The sequence below is a fragment of the Ipomoea nil genome, unplaced genomic scaffold (assembly GCF_001879475.1).
Source record: "Ipomoea nil cultivar Tokyo-kokei standard unplaced genomic scaffold, Asagao_1.1 scaffold2480, whole genome shotgun sequence".
NCBI classification, from domain to species: Eukaryota; Viridiplantae; Streptophyta; class Magnoliopsida; order Solanales; family Convolvulaceae; genus Ipomoea; species Ipomoea nil.
In genome coordinates, this window is record NW_017618908.1 from 1,957,925 (window position 1) to 1,985,639 (window position 27,715).

General features: G+C 38.1%; 2 protein-coding genes across 2 annotated transcripts; one reads left to right on the top strand and one right to left on the bottom strand.

The window, feature by feature from the left end:
• On the bottom strand, nt 1–27,237 carry LOC109153015 (wall-associated receptor kinase-like 9). Its single transcript, XM_019300734.1, has 4 exons — nt 27,163–27,237; nt 1,398–2,243; nt 1,271–1,309; nt 1–1,135 (listed from the first exon to the last, which is right to left on the bottom strand). Exons 1-4 carry the CDS (start codon nt 27,230–27,232, stop codon nt 39–41), a joined length of 2,052 nt encoding a protein of 683 aa, XP_019156279.1. The 5' UTR covers nt 27,233–27,237; the 3' UTR covers nt 1–38.
• LOC109153017 (wall-associated receptor kinase-like 1) lies at nt 9,420–18,552 on the top strand. Its single transcript, XM_019300736.1, has 5 exons — nt 9,420–10,277; nt 13,637–13,639; nt 16,903–17,048; nt 17,212–17,253; nt 17,365–18,552. The coding sequence occupies exons 1-5, from the start codon at nt 9,982–9,984 to the stop codon at nt 18,456–18,458; spliced, it is 1,581 nt and encodes a 526-aa protein (XP_019156281.1). The 5' UTR covers nt 9,420–9,981; the 3' UTR covers nt 18,459–18,552.
• Nucleotides 27,238–27,715: the final 478 nt, after the last annotated feature.

Below are 27,715 nucleotides of genomic sequence, written 5' to 3' on the forward strand. Positions count from 1 at the left end.
TACATTAAACTAAGGAAAAATAATTATGATAGCACGTCTTACTCAATTTTCAATGTTTCTACTAATGGGAGACAAGGCTGAGATGCTATAATGGTGTCCAACTCTATGACCACTTCTTTCATGTTAGGCCTTTTCTTCCCATTTAAATTCAAGCAACGCTGTGCAAGCCAAGCAATTGTCATAACATCTTCCTTTTTACCTTTCTTTAAAACTTCCTTGTCAAGAATCTCCATGATACGATTTTCTTCCATGGACAATAGAAAACGTGTTACCAAGCTTCGATCCTCATCATCATTAACTTCAAAGGAAATTGGCTTTTGTCCGGTGAGGAGTTCAACAAGGACAACTCCGAAGCTATAAACATCACTCTTATCCGTGAATTGACTTGACCGGAAATACTCGGGATCCAAATAGCCAAATGTCCCCTTCACTACGGTAGTCAAGTGAGTTTGGTCAATTGAAATGGAGCTCGATGTTCCAAAATCTGAAACCTTAGCTCGAAATTTCTCATCCAAAAGGATGTTACTCGACTTGATGTCTCTATGGTAAATAGGAATTGATGTTGCTGAATGGAGATAAGCCAATGCATTAGCAGTCTCTGATGCAATCCTGAGACGAATATCCCACGAAAGAGGAATGAGCTTATCATCCCCAAAATTGTTATGAATAAGGCTGAAAAGCGTTCCATTTTGTATAAATTCATAAACCAAAATGGGAACTTCCGTCTCCAAACAGCACCCTAGTAATTTCACGACATTTCTATGATTGATTTGGGAAAGAATGACAACCTCATTGATGAATGACTCCAATTGGTTCTTGTGTACTGCCTGCGATTTTTTAACTGCAACGATTTGCCCATCAATTAACATTCCTTTGTATACTGTGCCTTGCCCACCTCGACCTAATATTCTATTGGCGTTGAAGTGATCTGTGGCCTTATCCAACTCACTTGCTGTAAAAATCTTTGTCTTCTCTATGGTCCCTTCTTTGGCTAAGAGTTGTTGCTGTAATAGGAGACCTCCATTACGCTTGAAGAACTTGTGCCTCATTTTCTTCATCTTTCTCTTCTTGATGGCCTTATAGAGGATAAAGCAAGCCAACAATAATAGCAAAAATCCACAACTTGCACTAACACCTGAGATTGAGTGATGCGAGTGAAGAGAATAATGTCAATAATATGATCTAGATTTAGATTAACATGAATGCTTAATGTATGTTTATTTATTATATTATACTAGCATATGTAATTCAAACGTACGGTTAAACTTACCAATAATAATTGATTGTTGCTTGACATCATCATCATCATCTGCATTAGAAGAAAATTAAATGCAGATGAGTAAAACAACAAAATCTTGAGCCAGCCAACAAAATATAGAGAATATATATATATATACCTTGACATCCATTTGCTAAGTAAGGGTTCCCTTTTTTGGGATATATGCAGTAACAATTCCAATAGGTAGTACTTGCATAACTGAAATTGTCGCAGGTGTACGAGGAGGATGGAAGCAAGTGCAAGTAGTCGTCTAGGATGCTCCACCGCCACACCACCGGAACAACTACCTCTTTCTGCCAGCTGCCTGGTGAGCTTTTAGCGAACCAATCTTGATCAACAATGAAGGCATAGTTGCTGGCATTTGCAAACAAGTTAGTGAAGTTGAGTTGGTACATTTTTACATCGTCGAGTAAATGAGCTTCGCAACAGTTTTTGCCGTTGCAAGGTTGTTTAATTTGCGTGGTTTTGCCATCACACCACGAAGTGCAACCGCCTAGATCACTTTGATCAGGCCAATCAGAAGTGAGGAGAGCATTGCCACAACCGAAAAGCATGAACTTGTTGTAGAGTCCAGAGTAGAAGAATGGGGTTGGAGATAAATTTGCTTTACCCCCAATTATGGATAATGAATTATTATTGTTTCCCCCAAACCCGCGGATGAAAGGAGAGATTGACTGTTGTATAGTTATTGTTTGACTTTCTAAGGAAATGCCCAGAATCTCTCCTTCGCCACCAACAGTAAAGACCCTCAAGTAGGGCTTGTGGACACCATGGGAGAAGGAGGAGGTGCAATTTATGTGGAACCATTCGTTCAAATAGCAACTTTTGTTAGGCCCAATTCCGAAGGGATAATAGATGCTAACGTTGCCGCACTTATTTGGACAACCTTTTGGAACCATAGATGCCCCATCTTGCTTATACCGATTGGCTTCATCAAGCAGATCATCTTGAAATGCCAAAGTGAGCATCACTGTGAAGCTCATCATCACCATAGACGCTGCTACTGATCTTTCTTTTCCACTCCACATCTTTTTTTTTTTTTTTTTTTTTTTTTTTTTTTGTTAGTATGTAAGTGCATGTACTGTTGCTATTCTTTTCTTTTGTATGTCTTGGAACCTATCCATCCAATGAATATTTATAAAGGTATTTTCTTATAAAGGTATTCACATTTGTTATGGTTTAATATAAACAAATTTCATTCACACACATTTCCAGCAGGCTCATTGCTCAACAGCTGGTGAAGAGTATCTTGTATTATTTAAATGGGAAAAGTAATTTAAGACTCTAATCTACTTTAATAAAGAGTTCTAGTACATAGATTACCAAATTATACTTTTTAAATTTTACTTCCTAATGTGATTGACTATTTTTTTTTTTTTTTTTTTTTTTTTCATGTAAATCCTAATACAAGTGTTTCTATTAAGATTTTGTGTGTAGGAATAAAAGTTGGGAGTAGAAAATAGGAGTACTACATTTAATATTTTGCTTTAATAAATAGGTTTCAACTAGTCTATAATGGCGGCTATGCTAAAACAACACATTAAAACGACTGTCCTACCATTCTTCCAAAAGGCTGAACCCCAACTCTAAGGGCCCCCCACACTCCGACCCGACAGAGCATTTGGGAGGATGTAAATCATGGCGACTGTCCTACCATACATTATGAGTCAGATGTGGTTGAAGGGAAAATAGCACTTTTTTCTCTTGAATTATATATACTTATAATACTTTTTCTCCCAGAATTATTTAAGTGGCTGTTTTTTTCTCTGAAATGTTAAATGGACTTTTTACCCTTCAAATAAATATTTCATTTATTTTTCTTCTCCAACAAATTATAACCACAATTTGGTTCAAACCAAATAGACACTATAGCAATCAAATCGAAATATTCCCATTACAATTTATAATTGAAACCCGATATTTAGAGTTTATTAAAATCATGAACCGAAACGGCCGGTTCATGTTTTGAACTGAAAAAAAATAAAATACATTTATTGTTGAATTTAGACTATTTAAAAAAAATAAAATTAACACGGCTCAAAATTGCGAACCGGATCCGGAACTGCCAGTTCACGGTTCAGGATCCAATTTTTTTCGATTCATAATTTTAATAAACTAAAATCCAAATATTGGGTTCTAGGTCTGAATCATAACCGGAAAGTTTTAATTTGATTGCTATAGTGTCCGGTTCAGTTCAAATCGAACCATGGTCATCCTTACATATACGCAATAATTTGTTGGAGAAGAAGAATAAATAAAATGTTTATTTTAAGGGTAGAAATGTCAATTTAATATATCAGGGGAGAAACCACCACTTTTAAAATAATTGAGGAGGCTAATGTGCTTACATAAATAATTCATGAGGGAAAAATACTATAAGTATATAAGTCAGTAAGAAAAAGTGTCATTTTTCCTGTGGTTGAATATAATAACCATGGACGGAGCACCAAAAAGTCATGTTGGGGTTAACTTATGATAAAAAAAAAATTACAGTATATCAACCCATATAAGTATCAACTATGTCTATATTCAATATCATTATATATATCATACATAATTATATCTAGAGTTATTGTCAGTGTTTTCTAATATGGAGTACTTTTTATTCTGATCAAACAAATATGTACAAACACAAGTAGGGCATACGCTAGGAAAATTACAAAGGAGTGACAACCATAAAACATGTCACCAATATTCCACAAAAACATATTAAGCCCAAACATATATAGCCACACCACACGAATTATTTGAGTCTTTAAGATAGGTTGAGTCAAGATAAAACAACTAAACATTCTAATTATTCATATTTTTTCATTAACATCTTTATATATATAAAAAATAGACTTTAGGTCAAATTTATCTAAAGATAAGTTGACAAACTAAAATTCTGTTCACAAATCCATCTTAACCAATATCCCACATGGTTTCCAGCAAATCACTCATCTTGATCGCATCGGTTTATACAAATATTGGTTCATAGCCCACCGCTGTACTAATTACTATTTTATCTAAAGATAAGTTGACAAACTAAAATTCTGTTCACAAATCCATCTTAACCAATATTCCACATGGTTTCCAGCAAATCACTCATCTTGATCGCATAGGTTTATACAAATATTGGTTCATAGCACACCGCTGTACTAATTACTATTTTAGTGGAAATTAAATTAAAGTCATAAGAATTAGTAGTTCATTAATTAAAGAAAGTTCATGCATGTGGAGTCAGTGCCAGCGCGTTTGGAATGTTAGTGTTAAAGTATTGTAAACTCCAACGTGTAATTGGGAAATTATTATGATAAATTAGATAGATCGTTTATTGTCAGTTATAGTACTGAGTGAATATCGGATAGAACAGACACTACACCATAGCTTTTGGAAATTAACCGTTGGACTTCATTGTCTTTCCATTCAAACCGACAGAGCAGTTACCAACTAGAAGAACTTAAATCGTCGCAGGTGTATGAGGAGGATGGAGGCAAGTGCAAGTAGTGGTGTTGGATGTTCCACCGCCACAAGACCGGAACAACAATAACCTCTTCCTGCCCGCTGACTGGTGAGCTTTTAGCGAACCAATTTTGATCAACAATGAAGGCATAGTTGCTGGTATTATTTACAAACAAGTTTGTAAAGCTGACTTGATATAACTTTACATTGTCGCTTAAATAAGCTTCGCAACAGTTTATGCCGTTGCAAGGTTGTTCAAGTTGCGTGGTTTTGGCATCACACCACGAAGTGCAACCGCCTAGTTTACTTTGACCAGGCGAAGTGGAAGTGAGGAGAACGTTGCCACAACCCAAAAGTATGAACTTGTTGTAGAGTCCAGAGTAGAAGAATGGGGTTGCCGATAAATTTGTGTTTCCCCCAGACCCGGGGATGAGAGGAGAGATTGTTATTCACTGTGTCATATTGTGTCATATTGTGTTTATCATTCTTCACCAGCTGTTAATGTCCTTAGAACGTGTGTATATGGAATTTTTTTACATTAAAACTTGTGTAATTTGTTACAACTTTTGTCATGTTGTATACTCTTGTATATATGCGTACATACAAACATAAATAACGATAAATATACGAAATAATAAATGTACATTTAAGACGATTAAAACAAGCCTTTATTGGCAACACAAATACACAATAATCATCTTAAAAATGGGTTTTGCCTATTTGATGACTATTTTAGTTTGAAACACTACCAACAAATCAACAATATTAGGACTCTATGTATATGAGTCTGTTTAGAACTTCTTATCCTTGTCACACTGTGACTCTCTACTTCTTATCATTGTCACACTGTGACTCTCTATTCTATATATTCACATCATCTGATCTCATTGTAATCAAGTTCAGAAAATATAATACAATCAGTTCTCATCTGGTATCAGTTAGCTAGGGTTTTGGGATTCATAAAATTAATAAAGTCTTTTTTGAGTTTCACCCCTCCTTTTTTGTTGTAAAAGATATCAATACCAAGGAAATACTTCTTCGGGGCAATAGTTCGGGGGGACTATACACACTTTCATTACCTAGTTCGTCTCCGTCAGCGTTTATTTCCGCTCGTGCCTCAGCTTCCACTTGGCACAATCGTCTAGGTCATCCTCATAACCGTGTTCTTAGCCATATACTTCGTTCTTGTTTGGTTAGTGGGTCTCGTGATAATATTCGTTGTCATAATTCTTTATGCAATGCGTGTCAATTAGGCAAATCTGCCCGTTTTCCCCTCCCCCGTGTTGCTTCCTCTAGTTCTCAAGTCCTAGATCTTATTTACACAGACATTTGGGGTCCTGCGCCCACTTTATCTACTTCTGGCTTCCGTTATTTTGTGATCTTTGTGGATGACTATTCCCGTTATACATGGTTCTTTCCTATGAAATTAAAGTCTGATCTTTATGTCATCTTTGATAAATTTCGTACTCTTGTTGAACGGTCCTTTAATTGCAAAATAAAGGCCATTCAGTCTGATTTAGGTGCTGAGTACAAAAAGTTGCATTCTTTGTTTGTTCAATTAGGAATTCAACATAGACAATCCTGTGCCTATACACATGAACAGAATGGTCGTGTTGAACGAAAACATCGTCACATTGTTGAAACTGGTCTGGCTCTTCTAGCTCATGCCTCTGTTCCTTTAAAATTTTGGGATTTTGCCTTTGAGACTGCTGTCTATTTAATTAACAGAATGCCATCTTCTGTATTAAATAACTCCAGTCCTCATCTCCTGTTACATAAATCCCCTCCTTCCTATCTTTTTCTTCGTGTCTTTGGGTGTTTATGCTACTATCATCTTCGACCATATAATCGTCATAAGATGTCATACAGGTCTTCTCCATGTGTCTTCCTAGGTTATCCTGAGTCCTTTAGGGGGTACAGATGCATGGACTTACATACTAATAAGATTTACACATGTAGGCATGTCAGATTTGATGAAGAAGTTTTCCCCTTTGCTACTAAAACTTCTTTGCAGGATCTATCTACTCCGTTTTCTGGACCTTGGGCGGAATCTGTTCTCAGTCACAGCACACTTATTCCTGCCGTGTCCAATGATGAGCTGCCAGAACCGCCGCTACCTGCTTCATTCGAACCAGCCGTGGATCCTGGACAGGCTGCCTCGTCGGGTGATCCTGTAGAGCCTGTTGCTCGCCGGCGAGGCCGTCCACGTGGGCGGTCCATCAGGCCCAATGTCCGTACTCACTCTATGGCCACTCGCAGCAACGCAGATGCTCCTCTTTTTGCTCTAGCAGCTCAAGTGCATCCCACGGAACCCACATGTTACTCTCAAGCTGTCAAATATCTTGAGTGGCGTGAAGCCATGGACCAAGAATTCAATGCTCTCCTGCATAACCACACATGGTCTCTAGTTCCACCCACTGCAGGTATGAATATTATTGGCTGTAAATGGGTGTTTCGTACGAAGAGAAAGGCTAATGGTGCTATTGAAAGGCATAAAGCCAAGCCAGGCTGGTTGCGAAAGGTTTTAATCAGGTTCCAGGTCAGGACTTCTTCGACACTTTTAGTCCAGTGGTAAAGCCTACGACTGTAAGACTCCTTCTATCTTTAGCTTTATCATCTGGGTGGTCTATCAAACAGCTAGATGTTCATAATGCTTTTCTGAATGGTAATCTGGCTGAAACAGTTTATATGAAGCAACCCCCTGGTTATATTGATGCTAACTTCCCGAATCATGTTTGTTTGTTAAAAAGATCTCTGTATGGGTTAAAACAAGCTCCCAGAGCTTGGTTTAATCGACTACATACGTTCTTATTATCGGTTGGCTTTCAAGCATCCAAGACAGATGTCTCTCTGTTCTATTACTCTAAAGACTCTGCTTTGGTTTATCTATTGGTGTACGTGGATGACATTCTTGTAATGGGAAGTGATCAAGGTATTATGTCTCAGCTCTTGTCCAAACTGTCTGCTACATTCAAAATCAGAGATCTTGGTGAACCAAATTTTTTTTCTGGGCATTGAAACAGTTAAGAGTGACAATGGGATTATTTTATCTCAACAACGGTATATGAATGATATTTTAAAACGGGCTGGAATGTCTGAATGCAAACCCCTTTCTACACCTATCTCTGTCTCGAAAACTGTCCCCTTCAATTCAGATCTATATGATAATCCCACACAGTACAGGAGTCTAGCTGGAGCACTGAAATATATCACTGTCACACGACCTGACCCATCCTTTGCAGTTAATCAGTTATGCCAGCATATGCATGCCCCCACCATATCACACTGGGAGCAGCTCAAACGGGTACTCAGGTATGTTAAGGGAACAGTTGATCATGGTTTACGCATACGACAGTGCTCATCTAGAGACATTCATGCTTTCTCTGATTCTGATTGGGCTGGTTGTCCTGACGATCGAAAATCCACGAGTGGTTTTGCTGTTTTCTTGGGGAGCAATCTTATATCATGGGTTTGCAAGAAACAGAGAACTGTTGCCAGGTCATCCACTGAGGCTGAATACAAAGCTCTTGCAGATGTTTGTGCTGAGGTTCTATGGATTATGTCATTATTGCGTGAGATACAGATTCCGGGTATTTCCATTCCAAAATTATGGTGTGATAATCTAGGAGCTACATATATGAGTGCCAATCCAATCTTTCATGCGCGCACCAAGCATGTGGAGATTGATTATCATTTTGTTCGTGATCGAGTAGCTTCGGGCGATATCCAAGTCAACTTCATCTCCACAAAGGATCAACTTGCTGATATCTTCACCAAAGCTCTGCCTGGACCTAGATTTTCTTCCTTAAGGGACAAGCTACAGGTTACTAGTATACACTGTGCTTGAGGGGGAGTATTAGGACTCTATGTATATGAGTCTGTTTAGAACTTCTTATCCTTGTCACACTGTGACTCTCTACTTCTTATCATTGTCACACTGTGACTCTCTATTCTATATATTCACATCATCTGATCTCATTGTAATCAAGTTCAGAAAATATAATACAATCAGTTCTCATCAACAACTCCTCAAGAAATCCTTACCCTGAAAGGATATATCATTTCATCCCTTTCACAATCTTTTTTAGCTAGACCAGTTGATCGACCACATGTATTGTTATTTACTAAAAATAATTTATTATTGCTAAATGTCAATATTTATGGTCTACTAAACTTTTCATAAATAGAAGTCTTGTGTTCACAGTCTATATTGAGAATTTGGAATTGGAAATTATATCTGCCGTCATGTGACTCTCCAACAACTCTGGATATCCATATCCACTTTTTGTAAATAGAAGCTTCAATTCAATATGATGAAATTCTTTAATTTCCAAACGCGCTGACATTGACTCCACATGCATGCACTTTCTTTAATTAATGGACTATTAATTCTTATGACTTTAATTTAATGTGTTGTTTCAGCATAGCCGCCATGGAATGTCAAAGTAGAGTCTTCTTTTTCCATTGAAATAATACTTAGTTAATTAAGATAATCTTCACCAGCTGTAGAGCAATGAGCATGCTGGAAAAGTGTGTATGAATGAATTTCCGCCGCCATTATAGACTACTTTAAACCTATTTAATGTTAAAATAATTATTGGGGTTAATCAATTTGGTTGTGTTGCAGCCCAAGTAAAACATGCTATCTCAGCTCCCTTATAAATATTCATTGGATGGATAGGTTCCAAGACATACACAAGAAAAGAATAGGAACAGTACATACACTTACATACCCAAAAAAAAAAAAAAGAAAAAAAAGAAAGATGTGGAGTGGAAAAGAAAGATCAGTAGCGGTGGCTATGGTGATGATGAGCTTCACAGCGATGCTCACTTTGGCATTTGAAGATGATATGTCTGATGAAGCCTATTGGTATAAGCGAGATGGGGTATCTATGGTTCCAAAGGGTTGTCCAGATAAGTGCGGCAATGTTAGCATCTACTATCCCTTCGGAATTGGTCCTAACAAAAGTTGATATTTGAATAAATGGTTCCTCATAGATTGCACCAAATCTTCCTCCTCCTCCCATGGTGTCCACAAGCCCTACTTGAGGGCCTTTACCAATGGCAAATATGGTGGCAGAATAAGAGAGATTCTGGGCATTTCCTTCGAAAGTCAAACAATAACAATCCAAGAAACAATCTCTCCTCTCATCCGCGGGTCTGGGGGAAACAATAATAACAATTCATTGTCCATAATTAGGGGCAACACAAATTTAGCTGCAACCCCATTCTTCTACTCTGGACTCTACAACAAGTTCATGCTTTTGGGTTGTGGCAACGTTCTCCTCACTTCCACTTCGCCTGATCAAAGTAAACTAGGCGGCTGCACTTCGTGGTGTGATGCCAAAACCACGCAACTTGAACAACCTTGCAACGGCAAAAACTGTTGCGAAGCTTATTTAACCGGCGATGTAAAAAAATACCAAGTCAGCTTTACAAACTTGTTTGTAAATAATGCCCGCAACTATGCCTTCATTGTTGATCAAAATTGGTTCGCTAAAAGCTCACCAGGCAGCGGGCAGGAAGAGGTTATTGTTGTTCCCGTCTTGTGGCGGTGGAACTATTAGACAATAAAGTCCCTGAAGATAGTAAATAAATCAAGGGTAGATTAGTCCTTACATTTCCAAGATTCTGTTGTAACCGTTCTTATCATCTCAGCTTCTCTACATGTATCATCCTACTGGTTTCCAGAACAGTTAATGAGTTTTTCCACTCTTCTCTTCAATGTTTACTGTCAACTTTCCTCTCACCTGAGTTCTTCATCTCATCCCTCGACATGGTATCAGAGCGGCCAAGAGCTAGCTACGCCGCGGCGGTTTCCGGCACTGGACAGTCAGTCAGAGATCGCATCCTACCACGCCGATCCTCCGATCTCCCGTTCGCACAACTCCGACAAGCCATCCGCAAAACACTACTCCACAGAGGAGTAACCGAGCAGACGATATAGAAAATCCCTTGCATCTAAGCAGTAGCGAGAGTTCCAACACAGTTCTCGTCAGTCCTCCCCTCTCCGGTAGCGATAATTACGGCACATGGAGCATTGCTATGCGCGTCGCACTTGAGGTGAAAAACAAGTGGGCCGTTGCTGACGGAAGCGTCATGGAGCCGGACAGATCGCATAGTCGATACGCCGCTTGGAGGAGGTGCAATCTCATGATTTGCTCATGGATTTGCAATTCAGTTCACCCTTCCATTGTGCAGAGTATCATCTATATGGAAAGAGCTACGGAAGTCTGGAATGATTTGAAGAAAAGGTTCGCTCAGCGAGATGCACATCGCATCTCATCCCTACAAAACGAGATCAATTGTCTAAAGCAGGGAAATCTCTCAGTGACCGAATACTACACTAAGTGTAGAGCTCTTTGGGAACAGATGAACGAACTAAGGCCGATTCCAATGTGTAGATGCAATCCAAGATGTCCTTGTGATTTAATTGAGGAAATCAAGACTGAACGGGAGGTAGATCGCATCATCAGGTTCCTACAAGGCTTAAGTGATGAATATAATTCCCTGAAATCAAATATTCTAGTTCTAGATCCTCTGCCAGACATTCACAGAGTATTTGTTATGGCTGAAAAGTATGAGAGACAGATGAATGCTACAAACATGAGTACCTTGGAGATAAGCCATGCCAATGCTATGCAGTCTACACAGACGATCAATGAAGATGTGGTAGCTGCAGTCAATTATTTCAATGGCAGAAGAAACATGAATAATGGCAACACAAACAAGACTGCAAAATGTACGTTTTGTGGCATGAATGGCCATACAGTGGAGAAGTGCTATAAGAAGCACGGTTATCCCCCCGGCTGGGTGCCAGGTTTCAAGTCGAAGGGAAAACAACAGACAATGGCAGCATCTACTAGTAGCAATGGCAGTGTTCCATCTGACCAGATTCAACAGCTCATTTCTCTCTTACAGACACAAATGGGCCAGAACAAAGCTTCCACTACTGCAGCTGTTTCTCTCATGCCTATGCACAAGGATGACTCTCAAAATGAAGGTAGATGCTTAACCAATACTCGTGTTAATTCAATTATATTGGATTCATCTGTATGGATATTGGATTCGGGTGCTACTGACCACATAGCATGTTCTTTAGAACTGTTTGATGAATATCATATTATTGAAGGAGCAGTGGTTAATCTGCCACATGGAGGACATATTGCAGTGGAACATATGGGAAACATTAAGCTCAGAGATGGGTTGTGGCTGAAAAATGTTTTACATATCCCTACATTTCAGTTCAACATACTATCTGTTACAAAATTTCTTCAAGATTCACCTTATGACTTAATCTTTGCCTCTGATCAGTGCTTTCTTCGGGAGAAACATGGGAAGATGACTGGTTTTGCTAAAGAAGAAAAGGGCCTATACTTGCTGCTTGAACCCCCAGGAAATGTTAGAAAATCTTTTTGGCATCAAAGATTGGGACATTTTCCCGTTAATAAGATGCAACACCTGCAAAATTTTTCTGTTCCTAATACTAAGAGTATAGCTTGTGAAGTTTGTCACCTTGCCAAACACAAGAGATCCCCATTCCCTATAAGCAAAACTATGTCACCTGCGTGTTTTGATATTATACATATAGATATCTGGGGGCCCTTCATGGTAAAGTCGTTAGGGGGAGAACATTACTTTCTAACTATTGTAGATGATCATTCAAGGTACACATGGTTGCATTTGATGAGAGCTAAGTCTGAAACACAAGAATTGGTTAAGAAATTTCACAAGTTTATTCACACTCAGTTTGGTGTGTCAATCAAGACTATATGCAGTGATAACGGGAAAGAGTTTGACATGGTGAACTTCTTTGATGAGCATGGCATAGTCCACCAGCGATCATGCGTAAATACGCCTCAGCAAAATGCGGTTGTCGAACGCAAACATCAACACATATTGAGTGTAGCAAGGGCCATCCGCTTTCAAGCAAATCTTCCCTTGGATTTCTGGGGCAATGTGTGCTTCATGCTGCATATCTGATCAACCGATTACCATCTCCAATTATTGAATGGACAACCCCTTATCAGCGTCTGCACAAGAAGATCCCTGATCTTAGCAACATCAGAGTTTTTGGCTGCCTATGCTTTGCATCCACCCCATCTCAATCAAGGCACAAAATGGCTGCACGAGGCAGAAAAGGTATTTTTGTTGGCTTCCCTGCAAATACAAAAGGTTATTTGATCTATGATCTGCATGAAAAATTGATATTTACCTCTCGTGATGTGGTGTTTTATGAAACACAATTTCCTTTTGGAAACAAAAATATGAATATTGATACTGATCCACCATCTGTTTGTGGACCTTCTCTGCCAATCATCCCTGTATCTAATTGTGAGGAGTTTAACTTTCAAAAGTTGAACATGAGCCATCTCCAAGTTGACAATGGCAGTATGAACCATGAAGCAGCCAACAGTAATCCTATGCAAGTCCCTCTTTATTTTGAGCCAGTGAATGCCACTAACGACTCAAGCAGCACTGCCCAAACTACACCAGGTGACAGCAAAACATCTCCAGAGCCTCCATTTGAGAATGACAGTAACACAGAAAATAGGGAAAGCCAACCGGATCCTCCCATATATATCAGACGTTCGAACAGACAAAGAAAAGTTCCATGCAAGCTACGTGATTACTACTGTGAAACAGTAGCAAAAGATGGGACTCCTCATATTCTTTCTAAGGTCGTTTCTTATAATGGCCTTACTCCACATCACAAGATCTTATCAATGGCTATCACTGCTGTGGATGAGCCTAGAACTTACAACCAGGCCATCAAAAACCTGTGTTGGAGAAATGCAATGGATGCTGAAATCACAGCTCTACAAGAGAACAACACATGGGAACTAAGTGATTTACCTCCGGGAAAGACACCGATCTGATGCAAGTGGGTGTATAAGACTAAGCTGAAAGCAGATGGTACGATAGAGAGGCACAAGGAAAGGCTAGTAGCCAAGGGCTACACACAACAACTTGGTGTGGATTACCTTGAAACCTTCTCACCAGTGGCAAGAATAACCACAATCCGGACGTTTCTAAATGTTGCTGCTTCTAGGGCCTGGCATATTCACCAAATGGACGTTAACAATGCCTTCTTGCACGGAGATTTGAATGAAGAAGTATACATGTCTCTACCTCCCGGATTTCATGCTGAGAAACCACAACAAGTCTGTAGATTGCTTAGATCTCTATATGGTCTTAAACAAGCAAGCAGGCAATGGAACTCCAAGTTGAATGCAGCATTACTTCATATTGGATTCACTCAATCAAAGTCCGATCCAGCTCTGTTTACAAAAGGAACTGCAACCAAATTTATTGCTCTGTTAGTGTACGTTGACGACATTATAGTGGCCAGTGCTCAGCTAGACTTAATACAAGAGCTCAAGCAGTTTATGGATAGCACTTTCAAAATTAAGGATCTAGGCAGTCTGAGTTACTTCTTGGGGATTGAAGCAAAATATTCAGCTGATGGCCTAAATATCTGTCAACGAAAGTACGCTCTGGAAATACTTGATGAAACCGGATTTCTCGGATGCAAGCCTGCAAGTTCACCAATGGCACAAGGCTTAACTTTATCTCACACTGATGGAATTCCCATTGCTGATCCCAGTAGCTACAGACGCTTGGTAGGCAGAATGCTATACCTCACTGCCACAAGGCCCGACAAAGCCTACGCCGTGCAGCAACTAAGCCAGTTCGTTGATGCTCCTACAGACAAACACCTAGCAGCAGCACATATGTTAGATATATTAAATATAATATATTTAATATAATATATATTAAATATAATATAATATATCTATAATATATATTAAATATAATATATTTATATATTATATTTATATATTGAGAAGAGAGAGAGAGGAGAAAAATAACTCTTTGAATTGATGATTAATGAATGAACAATAGTAACCTATTTATACTAAAAGATAACCACTAATAAAGCTAAAGATTAGGAGTAATGCTCCATGTAAAGCTACAATTAAGGCCACAATCTATGTAGTGATACCATGCATAACCCACCTACTGCATCCATGCATTATTCATAACAAACTAATTTAATACTTGGTTTAACCATTACTAATAATGATAATATTATTATTATTATTATTATTATTATTATTATTATTATTATTATAACATTGCCTCCTTTAAACCAAGTTGGATATATTGGTCATCCCAATATCTCATTCTTCAATTTAAGAAATGTCTCCGTCTTCAAGTTGGATATACTGACTTGTATTTCGTTCTGTAAACCCACTTTACTCCAATTGGCTTCTTCCCAGGAGGTAAATCTGTTAACTCCCAGGTACCATTCTTCTCAATGGCACGTATCCCCTCATCCATCGCCTTAAGCCAATGAGTTTCTGTAGCAGCCTCCTCAAAAGATAAAGGATCACAATCTGCAAAAAGAGCAAATTGAATAATCTCTTCATCCGACAAGTCATTATCATGACCCAAAACATAATCTTGCAAGCGAGCTGGTAAGTGGCGCTCGCGCTGAGATCGTCGAACTGACGACTCTGGCTGTGAAGGAGACTGGACATTATCTGGAATCGGTTGCTCTTCAACAATATTTTCAACAGCAGGAATAACAACTGAACTTTCATCTTTAGCTAACCAATCCCAAGCACCATATTCATCAAAAGTGACATCACGACTTATAACAACCTTTTTAGTTTCAGGATTGTATAGTTTATAAGCCTTTGAAGCGTCACTATAACCAATGAATATGCATTTCTCACCTTTATCATCCAACTTCTTTCTCAATGGATCCGGCACGTGGGCATATGCCAAACATCCAAAAACCTTGAGATATTTGATAAAGGGTTTTCTCCCACTCCAAGCTTCTTCAGGTGTCTTATCACACACACTTTTAGTTGGACACCTATTCAACACATAGACAGCACAAGCAACAGCTTCTGCCCAAAAAGGTTTAGGCAGATCCTTGGATTTCAACATGCACCTTACCATATCCATGATAGACCTGTTTTTCCTCTCAGCCACTCCATTTTGTTGTGGAGTGTATCTAGCTGTCATCTGATGTTGAATACCCTTCTTCTTCAGAAAATCATCACAGGCAATATATTCTGTACCTCTATCAGTTCTCAAGATTTTAATTTCATAACCACTCTGCTTTTCAACAAAAGCCTTAAATTGTTTGAAAACATCACATGCTTCAGACTTTTGCTTCAGAAAGTAAACCCATGTTTTTCTACTGAAATCATCAATGAAAGTAATAAAGTACTTACAACCTCCATGTGAGGGAACCTCCAACGAACACAGGTCTGAGTGAACAATCTCCAACTGTTTTGTAGCTCTCCTTGACTTGCCCACAGGGAAGGGATCTCTATGCTTCTTCCCAATCACACAAATCTCACATATACGATCAGGGACATTCACAACAGGTAAATCAAAAACAAGTTCCTTTCTCGCAAGATAGTTTAATCCAGAAAAATGAAAATGCCCATATCGCATATGCCATAACCAATTTGCATCACAAACTTCAGAATTAAAGCAAGCAAGGAGAGTATGCTTAATTTTCAAAGGAAATAGTCGATTCTGAGACATATTTACCTTTGCAATCAAAACTCCTTTAGCATCAGCAATGGTACAACACCCCTGAGCAATATGTATCTTATATCCTTTTTCTGACAACTGACCCATACTCAACAAGTTTTGGTGTAGTTCAGGAACATAGAACACATCAGATATAAAATTGTGAGTACCATCCTTCAACTGAATAGAGATTTTACCTTTTCCCAAAATTGGCGCCTTTGACTTATTGCCAAATGTCACTTCAGACCGGACTGATTCATCCAGTTCAGAAAACAATTCTTTCTTCCCACACATATGGTTACTACACCCAGTATCCAAGAACCATATGTTCTTATCTGCAGAAAAACTATCGCTGGCTAAAAGTAAAGTTTCAGAACTCTCACCAGACTTTTCAGCAGTATTTTCAGCAATGTTTGCTTGATTTCCACGATTAGTAAATAAATCAAGGGTAGATTAGTCCTTACATTTCCAAGATTCTGTTGTAACCGTTTTTATCATCTCAGCTTCTCTACATGTATCATCCTACTGGTTTCCAGAACAGTTAATGAGTTTTTCCACTCTTCTCTTCAATGTTTACTGTCAACTTTCCTCTCACCTGAGTTCTTCATCTCATCCCTCGACAGGAACATCCAACACCACTACTTGCAATTGCCTCCATCCTCCTCATACACCTGCGACAATTATTCAAGTTCTTCAAGTACTACCTTTTGGAAATGTTACTGCATATCTCCCAAAAAAGGGAACCCTTACTTAGCAAATGGATGTCAAGGTATATATATATATATATATATATATATATATATATATATATATATATATATATATATATATATATATATTCTCTATAAATGTTTACTGTTTAATTAATTGCATCTGTCTGGAGCATAATATATATAAATGTTTACTAATCTAGCTATTTTCCTCAAATGCAGACGATGGTAAGCTCACTGTCAAGCAACTATCAACTATTATTGGTAAGTTTAACCCTTTGAAATACATATCGTAGTAAACATACATTAAGCATTCATGTTAATCTAAATCTAAATTATATTGACATTCTCTTCAATTGTATCACTCAATCTCAGGTGTTAGTGCAAGTTTTGGATTTTTGCTATTATTGTCGGCTTGCTTTATCCTCTATAAGGGCATCAAGAAGAGAAAGATGAAGAAGATGAGGCAGAAGTTCTTCAAGCGTAATGGAGGTCTCCTATTACAGCAACAACTCTTAGCCAAAGAAGGGACAGTAGAGAAGACAAAGATTTTTACAGCAAGTGAGTTGGATAAGGCCACAGATAACTTCAACGCCAATAGAATACTGGGTCGAGGCGGGCAAGGCACAGTATACAAAGGAATGTTAATTGATGGGCAAATCGTTGCGGTTAAGAAATCACAGGTTGTGGACGAGAACCAGGTGGAGTCATTCATCAATGAGGTTGTCATTCTTTCCCAAATCAATCATAGGAATGTTGTGAAACTACTAGGATGTTGTCTGGAAACAGAAGTTCCCATTTTGGTTTATGAGTTTATACCAAATGGAACGCTTTTCAGCCTTATCCATGAGAATTTTGGCGATGAGCTCATTCCTCTTTCGTGGGATATTCGCCTTAGGATTGCATCTGAGACCGCTAATGCATTGGCTTATCTCCATTCAGCGACATCAATTCCTATTTATCATAGAGACATTAAGTCGAGTAACATCCTTCTAGATGAGAAATTTCGAGCTAAGGTTTCAGATTTTGGAACGTCAAGGTCGATTTCAATTGACCAAACTCACTTGACTACCATAGTGAAGGGTACATTTGGTTATTTGGATCCTGAGTATTTCCGGTCAAGTCAATTCACAGATAAGAGTGATGTTTATAGCTTCGGAGTTGTCCTTGCTGAGCTCCTTACTGGACAAAAGCCAATTTCATTTGAGGTTAATGATGATGAGGATCGGAGCTTGGTAATACGATTTCTATTGTCCATGGAAGAAAACCGTATCACGGAGATTCTTGACATGGAAGTTTCAAAGCAAGGTCAAAAGGAAGATGTTATGGCGATTGCTTTGCTTGCACATCGTTGTTTGAACTTCAACGGGAAGAATAGACCTACCATGAAAGAAGTAGCCACAGAGTTGGACGCTATTATAGCATCTCATGCTTGTCTCTCGGCCCGTCGGCAAAACACTGAAAATTGAATCTAACGTGCTATCATATTTATTTTTCCTTAGTCTAGCTAATGTATTAAACACTTTTTATTCAGTTCAATAAGAATATGTTTTTACTTCCAAAGCTCTATACTATTTTCTTCTCCAATTAAGAGAATTAGAATTTTTTTTTTTTCCATATTTTTAACAGTTAAAAGTGTGTTGGGTGTCTATGCGAGGTGGATATAAACTGAGTCATCTAATGATAAAGACAAGAGGTTTAATGGAGAAGGGATATATAATATAACATTTCATTATATTGCAACTTTGGGTAGGGATTCTAATCGGGTTAGTCTGCACGTTTTTTGTTAGTTTTGATGAACAGTTGGAGGCTTATCATTTTTTATTTTGTGGTTGACTCAATTTTTTTTTTCTACAACTCTAAAACCTCAGCTAACAGGTATATATGTCGAGCGTGTTCAATTAAAATTTGTATCATTTGTTACAACTTGTGACATGTTGTATACTTAGCTTGGATATATGCGTACATACAAACAAGGACGGAGCCAAAGGGGGACAGCTGCCCCCCTCACTTCACCCCACCCCACCCTATATATAATCTTTGTATGTATATATATGTATATACAGTACAAGAGTTAGTATTAGTATAAAAAAACTTTTAATGTCAACAAGAAATGAGTTAGATTAGTTGGTAGAGCACTTGTTTGACAATAGTAAAGGCCCAAGGGTTTGAATCCTTGGCAACTATATAACATTTTTTTATATTAATAATGAGATGTGTAATTTATAATGTGTTTTCTATTCAAATTATTTTATCAAATTAATTATGTTTCATATTTTGTTATGATATTTACAACTATATTTATTAGGTATTTTTTTTTTTAAATTATCTCTTTTGTTTTAATGTTTCGCCTTTATTGGATTTTTTTTTTTTGAATCTGTCCGTACTTCCTCGCCCCCCCCCCCCCCCCCCCCCCCCAAACCGAATTTCTGGCTCCGTCCCTGCATACAAACATGGATAACGATAAATATATGAAATAATAAATATACATTTAAGACGATGAAAACATGCAAGTTATACCATGAACCAGGATCTACCTTGCATTGTAGACACTGGTCCAAAATAACGTTTAGATTCTATAGTTGACACATTCTGTATCTATAGTTGATAGTTTCTGTATATGTAACTATCATATTATGTGTCAGCTAGCAATTATCAAGTCAGATTCTGTATATGTAGTTGATGCATTAAGTACCTGCATTTGATAGTTTATGTACCTGTAAATTGTAACTGTCATATTATGTGTCAGCAATAAGTTAGTTGTTTACATATACAGAAACTGTTAACTGTGGTACAAAATGTGTTAACTAAAGGTATAAAATTTTTGTATCAAGGTTCACAATGCAATATGAACCTTGGTCCATGGTATAACAATCGATGAAAACGAGCCTTTGTTGGCAACAAAGTAATCACCTTTGAAATGGGTTTTGCCTATATAATTTGATGACTATTTTAGTTTGAAACACTACCAACAAATTAAATCAATAACTCCTCAAGAAATCCTTACCCTGAAAGGATATATCATTCCATTCCTTTCACAATCTTTCTAGCTAGAGCAGTTGACTAAATGTATTATTTTTTTTACTAAATATAATTTATTATTGCTTAATGTCAATATTTATGGTCTACTTTTCATAAATAGAAATCTTGTGTTCCCTCTCTATATTGAGAATTTGGAATTGGAAATGATATCTGCTAATCTGCGGTCATGTGACTCTCCAACAACTCTGGATATCCATATCCACTTTTTGTAAATAGAAGCTTCAATTCTTTTTTTTGAATGCTTTCAATTCAATATGATGAAATTCTTTAATTTCCAAACGCGCTGACACTAACTCCACATGCATAATGCACTTTCTTTAATTAATGGACTATTAATTCTTATGACTTTAATTTCCACACTAAAATAGTACAGTGGTGGGCTATGAACCAATTCAATATTAATTTGTATAAACCAATGCGATCAAGATGAGTGATTTGCTGGAAAGTGGAAACCATGTGGGATATTGGTTATGATGGATTTGTGAACATATATAGAATTATTCATCATAACTTAACCCCGGCCAACATGAGTATTTGGTGCTCCGTCCATGGTTATTATATTCAACCCCATCTGTCTCATAATGTATAGTAGGACAGTCGTTTTAATTTAATGGTCCTGTTTGGTAAAATGACTGTTTGCTGATAGCTGTTAGCTATTAGCTGATTGTGTTAATTAGAGGGTACGAATATTTGATAATATAGCTGATTTTAGAAAAGTGTTTGGTAAATTAGTTTTTAGCTGATAGCTGTTTGGTATAGTTTCTTTTCTCAAAAAGATAATTAAAAAAGTTGCTTGGAGTAGCTTTTTAAATTTTAGCCTTTTGGAGTTGCAAAAAGCTAATTAACCAAACATTTATATTGATATTTTAACTAAATCAAACAATCAATAGTGGTTAAATAAGCCAAAATTGGCCTATAGGCCAATTTTTTACCAAACAGGGCCTAAATTAAAACGACTGTCCGACTATACATTATGAGTCAGATATGGTTGAATATAATAACCATGGACGGAGCACCGGCAAATTATGCCCTAGAAACGTGTTCACCATGAATGGTGAACACGGGTCCAAACGGCGCTGTTTTTACGTAAAAAAATAAAATTCGCTAATGTGGTGTTAACGGCGCGCGTTTGGTCAGATTATGAATTTTCTGTTATGAGATTATGAATGTACTGTAAATTCATAATCTCATAACAGAAAATTCATAATCTAATAACAGAAAATTCATAATCTCATAACAGAAAATTCATAATTTATGATGTTGAAGAAGCTTGCAAAGTGAATGTGCAGGCATGGTTCCAAAGTGAATGTGCAGGCATGGATTCATAATTTATGAATGTCCGAAATCATTGCTCGTCTCAAATTAAAGTGAAACCGCGAAATGTGAAAATGAAGAAGAAAAGTCACGTGATTAATTAAGGGGAAAAAAAATAAAAGATAACGGTGCACTAACACTGTTGGGACCGTGTTCACCATGAATGGTGAACACGGTTCCATGGCATAATGATTGCAAAAAGTCATGGTGGGGTTAAGTTATATATGAGGAAAAATTACAATATATATCAAACTATATTCGATCGATATCATTATTTATTTATTTATTTATTATTTAATTTTTTTCAATTTTTAAAAATTTATTATTAAAATTTATTAAAAATTATTAAAAATGTCAACTCAACTGCCACGTAAGCAGGTAACCTGCTATCCGGTGAAATTGCATGCATTTGGAGTGTTCAGGGGCCTAATTGCACGTTTTTAGGGTGCTCAGTGGCCTAATTACATTTTTTTTTCGTTCAGTGACCTAATTGCATTTTCAGGTTACGTTAATTTGAACCTTATTCATTTTAATTTATTTTAAGTACAAAATCAATGCTCCTGAGATATAAAATTTTATAACACGAGACACAAAGATTCACAACACAAAACACATACGTATGTTATATATTTACTTATTTTCAAATCTGATTTATATAGATATTTTATGTCCTATGGGCACATAATTTCATAATATAGACATAAATGTGTAAAATAAGACAAACAATATGTTTTGCATTAAAAAACTACTAATCTATTTCAGGGACAAAATTCATACGCTTAAGAAACATAATTGCATAACGTGAGACATAGAAATGCATAACACAAGACACATACACATGCCTTATAATTAAAAATCCAGTAACATAAACTAAACAACAAACGATCGCTGTCAAAATTAAAATTTAAAACGCTAAATCCTGGTTCACAATGTAACAATTAGTTCTTTACATCCCATGAAAAGACACTATGAGACAGGTATGCTTGAATGTGAGAGTGACAAACAATTCAATTTCTGCCAATCTTTGATTAGTTGGATACACCTGAAGAATGTAGCAAAATAGTAAAATTTTATGCTACGAAATTTGGCTCAGTTTCCAATGTTTCCACGACCGTGGAGAAGTGGGGATTAGATGCTTTAATGGCGTCCAACTCTACAACCACTTCTTTCATTGTAGGCCTTTTTTTTCCATTGAAGTTCAAACAACGTTGTGCAAGCCAAGCAACCGCCATCACTTCTTCCTTTTTTCCTTGCTCTGAAACTACCACATCAAGAATCTTCCAAAGAGTGTTCTCCTCCATGCACAATAGAAAGCGTGTTACCAAGCTCCTATCCTCATCATCATTAGCTTCAAATGAAATTGGCTTTTGTCCCGTCAGGAGCTCGGCAAGGACTACTCCAAAGCTATAAACATCACTCTTATCTGTGAATTGACTGGAACGAAAATATTCGGGATCCAAGTAACCAAAAGTACCCTTAACTATGGTAGTCAAGTGAGTTTGGTCAATTGAAATGGACCTTGATGTTCCAAAATCTGAAACTTTAGCTCGAAATTTCTCGTCCAGAAGGATGTTACTCGACTTGATGTCTCTGTGGTATATAGGAATTGATGAGGCGGAGTGAAGATAAGCTAAAGCACTAGCCACCTCTTATGCAATCCTGAGGCGAATATCCCATGAAAGTGGAATGAGCTCGTCGCCAAATTTGTTATGGATAAGGCTCAAAAGTGTCCCATTTGGTATAAATTCATAAACCAAAATGGGAACTTCAGTCTCTAAACAACACCCCAGTAGTTTGACAACATTCCTATGATTTATTTGGGAAAGAATGACAACCTCGTTAATGAAGGGCTCCAACTGGTTCTCATTCACGGCTTGCGATTTCTTAACTGCAACAATCTGTCCGTCAATTAACATTCCTTTGTACACGGTGCCTTGCCCTCCTCGGCCTACAATTCTATTGGCATTGAAATGATCAGTGGCCTTATCTAACTCACTCGCCGTGAAAATCTTAGCTTTCTCTATAGTCCCGTCTTTAGCTAAGAGTTGTTGTTGTAAAAGGAGACCTCCATTACGCTTGAAGAACTTCTGTCTCTGTTTCTTCATCTTTCTCGTCTTGATGGCTTTACGGAGGATGAAACAACCCCATACTAACAACAAAATTCCAAAACTTGCACTAACACCTGAGATTGAGTGATGTAGGTGATTAGAATGAAACTTCATATGAATATAATGCTTAATTTATATTTATTAGACTACAATAAGTTGATAAACAAAAAGCTAAGGGCGAGTCTCCTTTGAAATGGGTTGAGTCAAGATAGTAAAATAATATTTATGATTAGAAACATAATACGTACTTTTAAATCAAAATATAATATTTATGGTTGAAAAATTACTTAAAAGGAAAAAGTGTAATACTAATAATGAATAAATTAATTGATTGATATTTATTAGAGAAAGTGTTGTTGGAACCGTTGGTAGAAAAACAAATAATAATCAAATTAAATAAGATTATTATTTTTCTGGAAAGCAAAGGGAAGGGAGGATGAAGAATTTGGCTAGTGTTTGGTGTTGGGTTTTTGCAAGAGTAAGTGATCACTCTTTCTTTAAAACCTTATTTGCCACCCCCCAAAAGTGATAGGAGCTTCGTGGCCTAGGCTTCCCAGGATAAAACTTGCTGATTCAATGTTTGAACACCCAAACAAGGAATCCGGCAAACAAAAGCAAGGTGATGAACACAGTATGACTAAAGAAAGTGTAGAAGCAGAGAGTTTTGAGGCTGGAAATTATGCTTTCTTGTTGTTGTAAATCTCTATCTACCCTCTATTATATAGGGTTGAAGGATTAAGTAGTTTTTAATTTGGCATTTAAAGGCACCCCTACAACTCCTGTAACAGCAACCACTACCTTGAGTTTTAATTCAAAAAATTAAAATTGGAATTAATTCAAAGAATTAACTCCGTAACAGCTGAATTAAAACCCCCACGGTCACAACAGGAGTTTCAATTCGGCCTTGCGCCAGGGCTGAACTTTCCGAAACTTACAAGTTTCGGCCAAGCCTCAACGTGGCCGAAACTTGCAAGTTTCGGCCAAAGCCTCTAGCCTCATAGGGCCAAAACTTGCAAAACATTCGTGCCTCATAGGGCCGAAGTCGAAACTTGCAAGTTTCGGCCAAAGCCTCTAGCCTCACTTGCAAGTTTCGGCCAAAGCCTCTAGCCTCATAGGGCCGAAACTTGCACAAGTTTCATAGGACCGAAGCCGATCGGCCAAAGCCTCTAGCCTCATAGGGCCGAAACTTGCACAAGTTTCATAGGACCGAAGCCGATCGGCCAAAGCCTCTAGCCTCATAGGCCTCTAAGCCTCATGCCTCATAGGGCCGAAACTTGCACAAGTTTCATAGGACCGAAGCCGATCGGCCAAAGCCTCTAGCCTCATAGGCCTCTAGCCTCACTTGCAAGTTTCGGCCAAAGCCTCTAGCCTCATAGGGCCGAAACTTGCACAAGTTTCATAGGGTCGAAGCCGATCGTCCAAAGCCTCTAGCCTCATAGGCCTCTAGCCTCACTTGCAAGTTTCGGCCAAAGCCTCTAGCCTGGCCAATTCGGCATAGGAGAAGCCCGACGACATTCGTGCCCGTAGGTGAGGCTAGAGGCTTTGGCCGATCGGCTTCGGTCCTATGAAACTTGTGCAAGTTTCGGCCCTATGAGGCTAGAGGCTTTGGCCGAAACTTGCACAAGTTTCATAGGACCGAAACCGATCATCCAAAGCCTCTAGCCTCATAGGGCCGAAAGTGTTTCATAGGACCGAAACCGATCATCCAAAGCCTCTAGCCTCATAGGGCCGAAACTTGCACAAGTGTTTCATAGGGCCGAAGCCGATCAGCCAAAGCCTATAGCCTCATAGGCCTCACGCCTCACTTGCAAGTTGCCTATAGCCTCATAGGCCTCACGCCTCACTTGCAAGTTTCGGCCAAAGCCTCTAGCCTCATAGGGCCGTCACGCCTCACTTGCAAGTTTCGGCCAAAGCCTCTAGCCTCATAGGGCCGAAGCCTCTAGCCTGGCCAATTCGGCATAGGAGAAGCCCGACGACATTCGTGCCCGTAGGTGCCTCTAGCCCTCTAGCCTCACTTGCAAGCGGGCCAAAGCCTAGGCCTCTAGCCTCACTTGCAAGTTTCGGCCACGGCCAAAGACCAAGCCAATTCGACATTCGTGCTCACAGGTGCCGGCGCACACGAGCTCGGGCTTGAATCAAGCCTTTTTATCTCGTTTCTAGTTGGAATTTGATTTGCACCCCGCTCCCCCCGCGCGAGAGAGCCTCTATACTATATAATTCTACAAGCTCCAAAAGAGCTCTTGTATATAAGGGGGGCAAATCCACTTTCCAAACCAATGTGGGGCAAAGCTCACTTTTTCCCTTCAATTTTCAACTCAAATGGGTCTACTTTGAGAATCAATATCTCATTCACTCATTATCTGTTTTGAGCGTACAATAAATCAATCTCTTCGTCTCACTACGAAGAATCCGAATCCACTTTCACCTGACCCAAATCGAAAGTGGACCCCACTAATAATTGTACCAAAAAATAGTCACTTAACATGTCATTTTATGCCATTTTAAGATATTTTTTTTTTCCAACAAGTGTAATACTTATGTTGAAAAAATGTGATCTTATGAAAAATGTAATACTTTTGAAAGAAACTATAGTATTAGGACAGTCCTGCATAATTATATATTTGATACTATAAGTACATAAATTCAAGTAACTGACCAATAATAGCAGATTGTTCCTTGACCGTGAGCTTACGATGACCACCTGCATGAGATGGAAGAATAGTTTTAATTAGTTGTGATTAAACAAGAATTGTGTTAATTAAACTCATTCCACCTGAATATATATTGATGAAAATGTATATATATATATATATATATATATATATATATATATATATATAGTATAGATTAGTGGCTTACGTACCATGACATCCATTTGCAATTAATGGGTTCCCTTTCTTAGGATATGGGCATGAACAATAATAATAATCACTACTGTGAGACCAATCATCGCGGGTGCAGTAGTCTGAGGGGACGGATGGAGGCAAGTGTGGGATGGTCCACTTCCACACCACCGGAACAACTAGCTCTTCTTGCCGGCGGCTACCCGGAAAGCTTTCAGCCAACCAATCTTGATCAACCATGAAGGCATAGCTGCAGGCCGAGTTTGTACTTGTGAAGTTGACTTGGTATGTTTTTACATTGTCGTCGTAGAATGTGTTAACCTGGAATTGGCAACAGTTTATGCCGTAGCAACGATGTTGCCTCTCCGTGAATTTGCCACACAACGAGGTGCATCCACCTAGTATACCCTCACCAGGCGAGGTGAAGAGAGCGTTGCCGCCACAACCTAAAAGTATGAACTTGTTGTAACTAAAAGAGTAAAAGAATGGGGTTTGGGATAATTTGGTGTTGGAAATTATGGTGATATTATTGCTTTCATCGCCGGACCGGGTGGTGGTTTGGCAGACAGGAGAGATGGACTGTTTGAGTTTTATTGCCTGAGTCTCAAAGGAAATGCCCAGAATCTCTCTTACGCTATGGTCATCGGAAAAGGAGCTCAAATACGGCTTCTCCACACCCTCTGAGGATTTGGTGCAATTTATGAGGAACCATTTGTTGAAATAGCAATCTTTGTTGTGTCCAATTCCAAAGGGGTAGTAGATGCTAACGTTGCCGCACTGATTTGGACAGCCCTCTGGAACCATAGATATCCCAGCTTGCTTATACTGATAGGCCTCATCACTCATATTATATACGTCTGCCAAACTTAGCATCACTGTGAAGCTCATCATCATCACCATAGCTGCAGCTACTGATCTTTCTTTTCCACCCCACATTTTTTTTTCTTGTATGTATTTCTTAGAACGTATCCAATGAATATTTATAAGCTAATTAGGGAGTGAGCAACGAGTCCGGCCATGTTTACTTTAATTTTCTCCAATTTCACTGATTCAATTTTGACTTTTGAGAGAATACCTTTCTTCTTGGACCACCTTTTTCTATATATTCACAGTTTCACACATACAATAATGAGAGCTGAGTAACTTCGGCCCAAAAAATATTTTAACAATAAATATATATATTTCAAGTAGTCTATAATGACGGAAAGAGCTCAAATTTTGAATAATATAATCATGCCTGCTAATAATTTATTCTTTATTTTCTCATAAAGGTATTCACATTTGTCATGATTTAATATAAACAAATTTCATTCACACACGCATTTGATTTCCAGCGCACTTAGCTTATTGCTTAACAACGGTGAAGATTATCTTGTATTATTTCAATAGAAAAAGTAAATTAAATTAAGACTCTACTTT

Excerpts from the sequence above, each read along its gene's own strand:
- LOC109153015 (XM_019300734.1), bottom strand. The coding sequence starts at position 27,232 with ATGTGGGGTGGAAAAGAAAGATCAGTAGCTGCAGCTATGGTGATGATG. Across the intron at positions 2,244-27,162 it reads GAGCTTCACAGTGATGCTAA|TCACTTTGGCATTTCAAGAT; the intron begins GTTTGGCAGACG and ends TCACAGTGATGC. Across the intron at positions 1,310-1,397 it reads CTTAGCAAATGGATGTCAAG|ATGATGATGATGATGTCAAG; the intron begins GTATATATATAT and ends CTTCTAATGCAG.
- LOC109153017 (XM_019300736.1), top strand. The coding sequence starts at position 9,982 with ATGCTTTTGGGTTGTGGCAACGTTCTCCTCACTTCCACTTCGCCTGAT. Across the intron at positions 17,049-17,211 it reads CTTAGCAAATGGATGTCAAG|ACGATGGTAAGCTCACTGTC; the intron begins GTATATATATAT and ends CCTCAAATGCAG. Across the intron at positions 17,254-17,364 it reads GCAACTATCAACTATTATTG|GTGTTAGTGCAAGTTTTGGA; the intron begins GTAAGTTTAACC and ends ACTCAATCTCAG.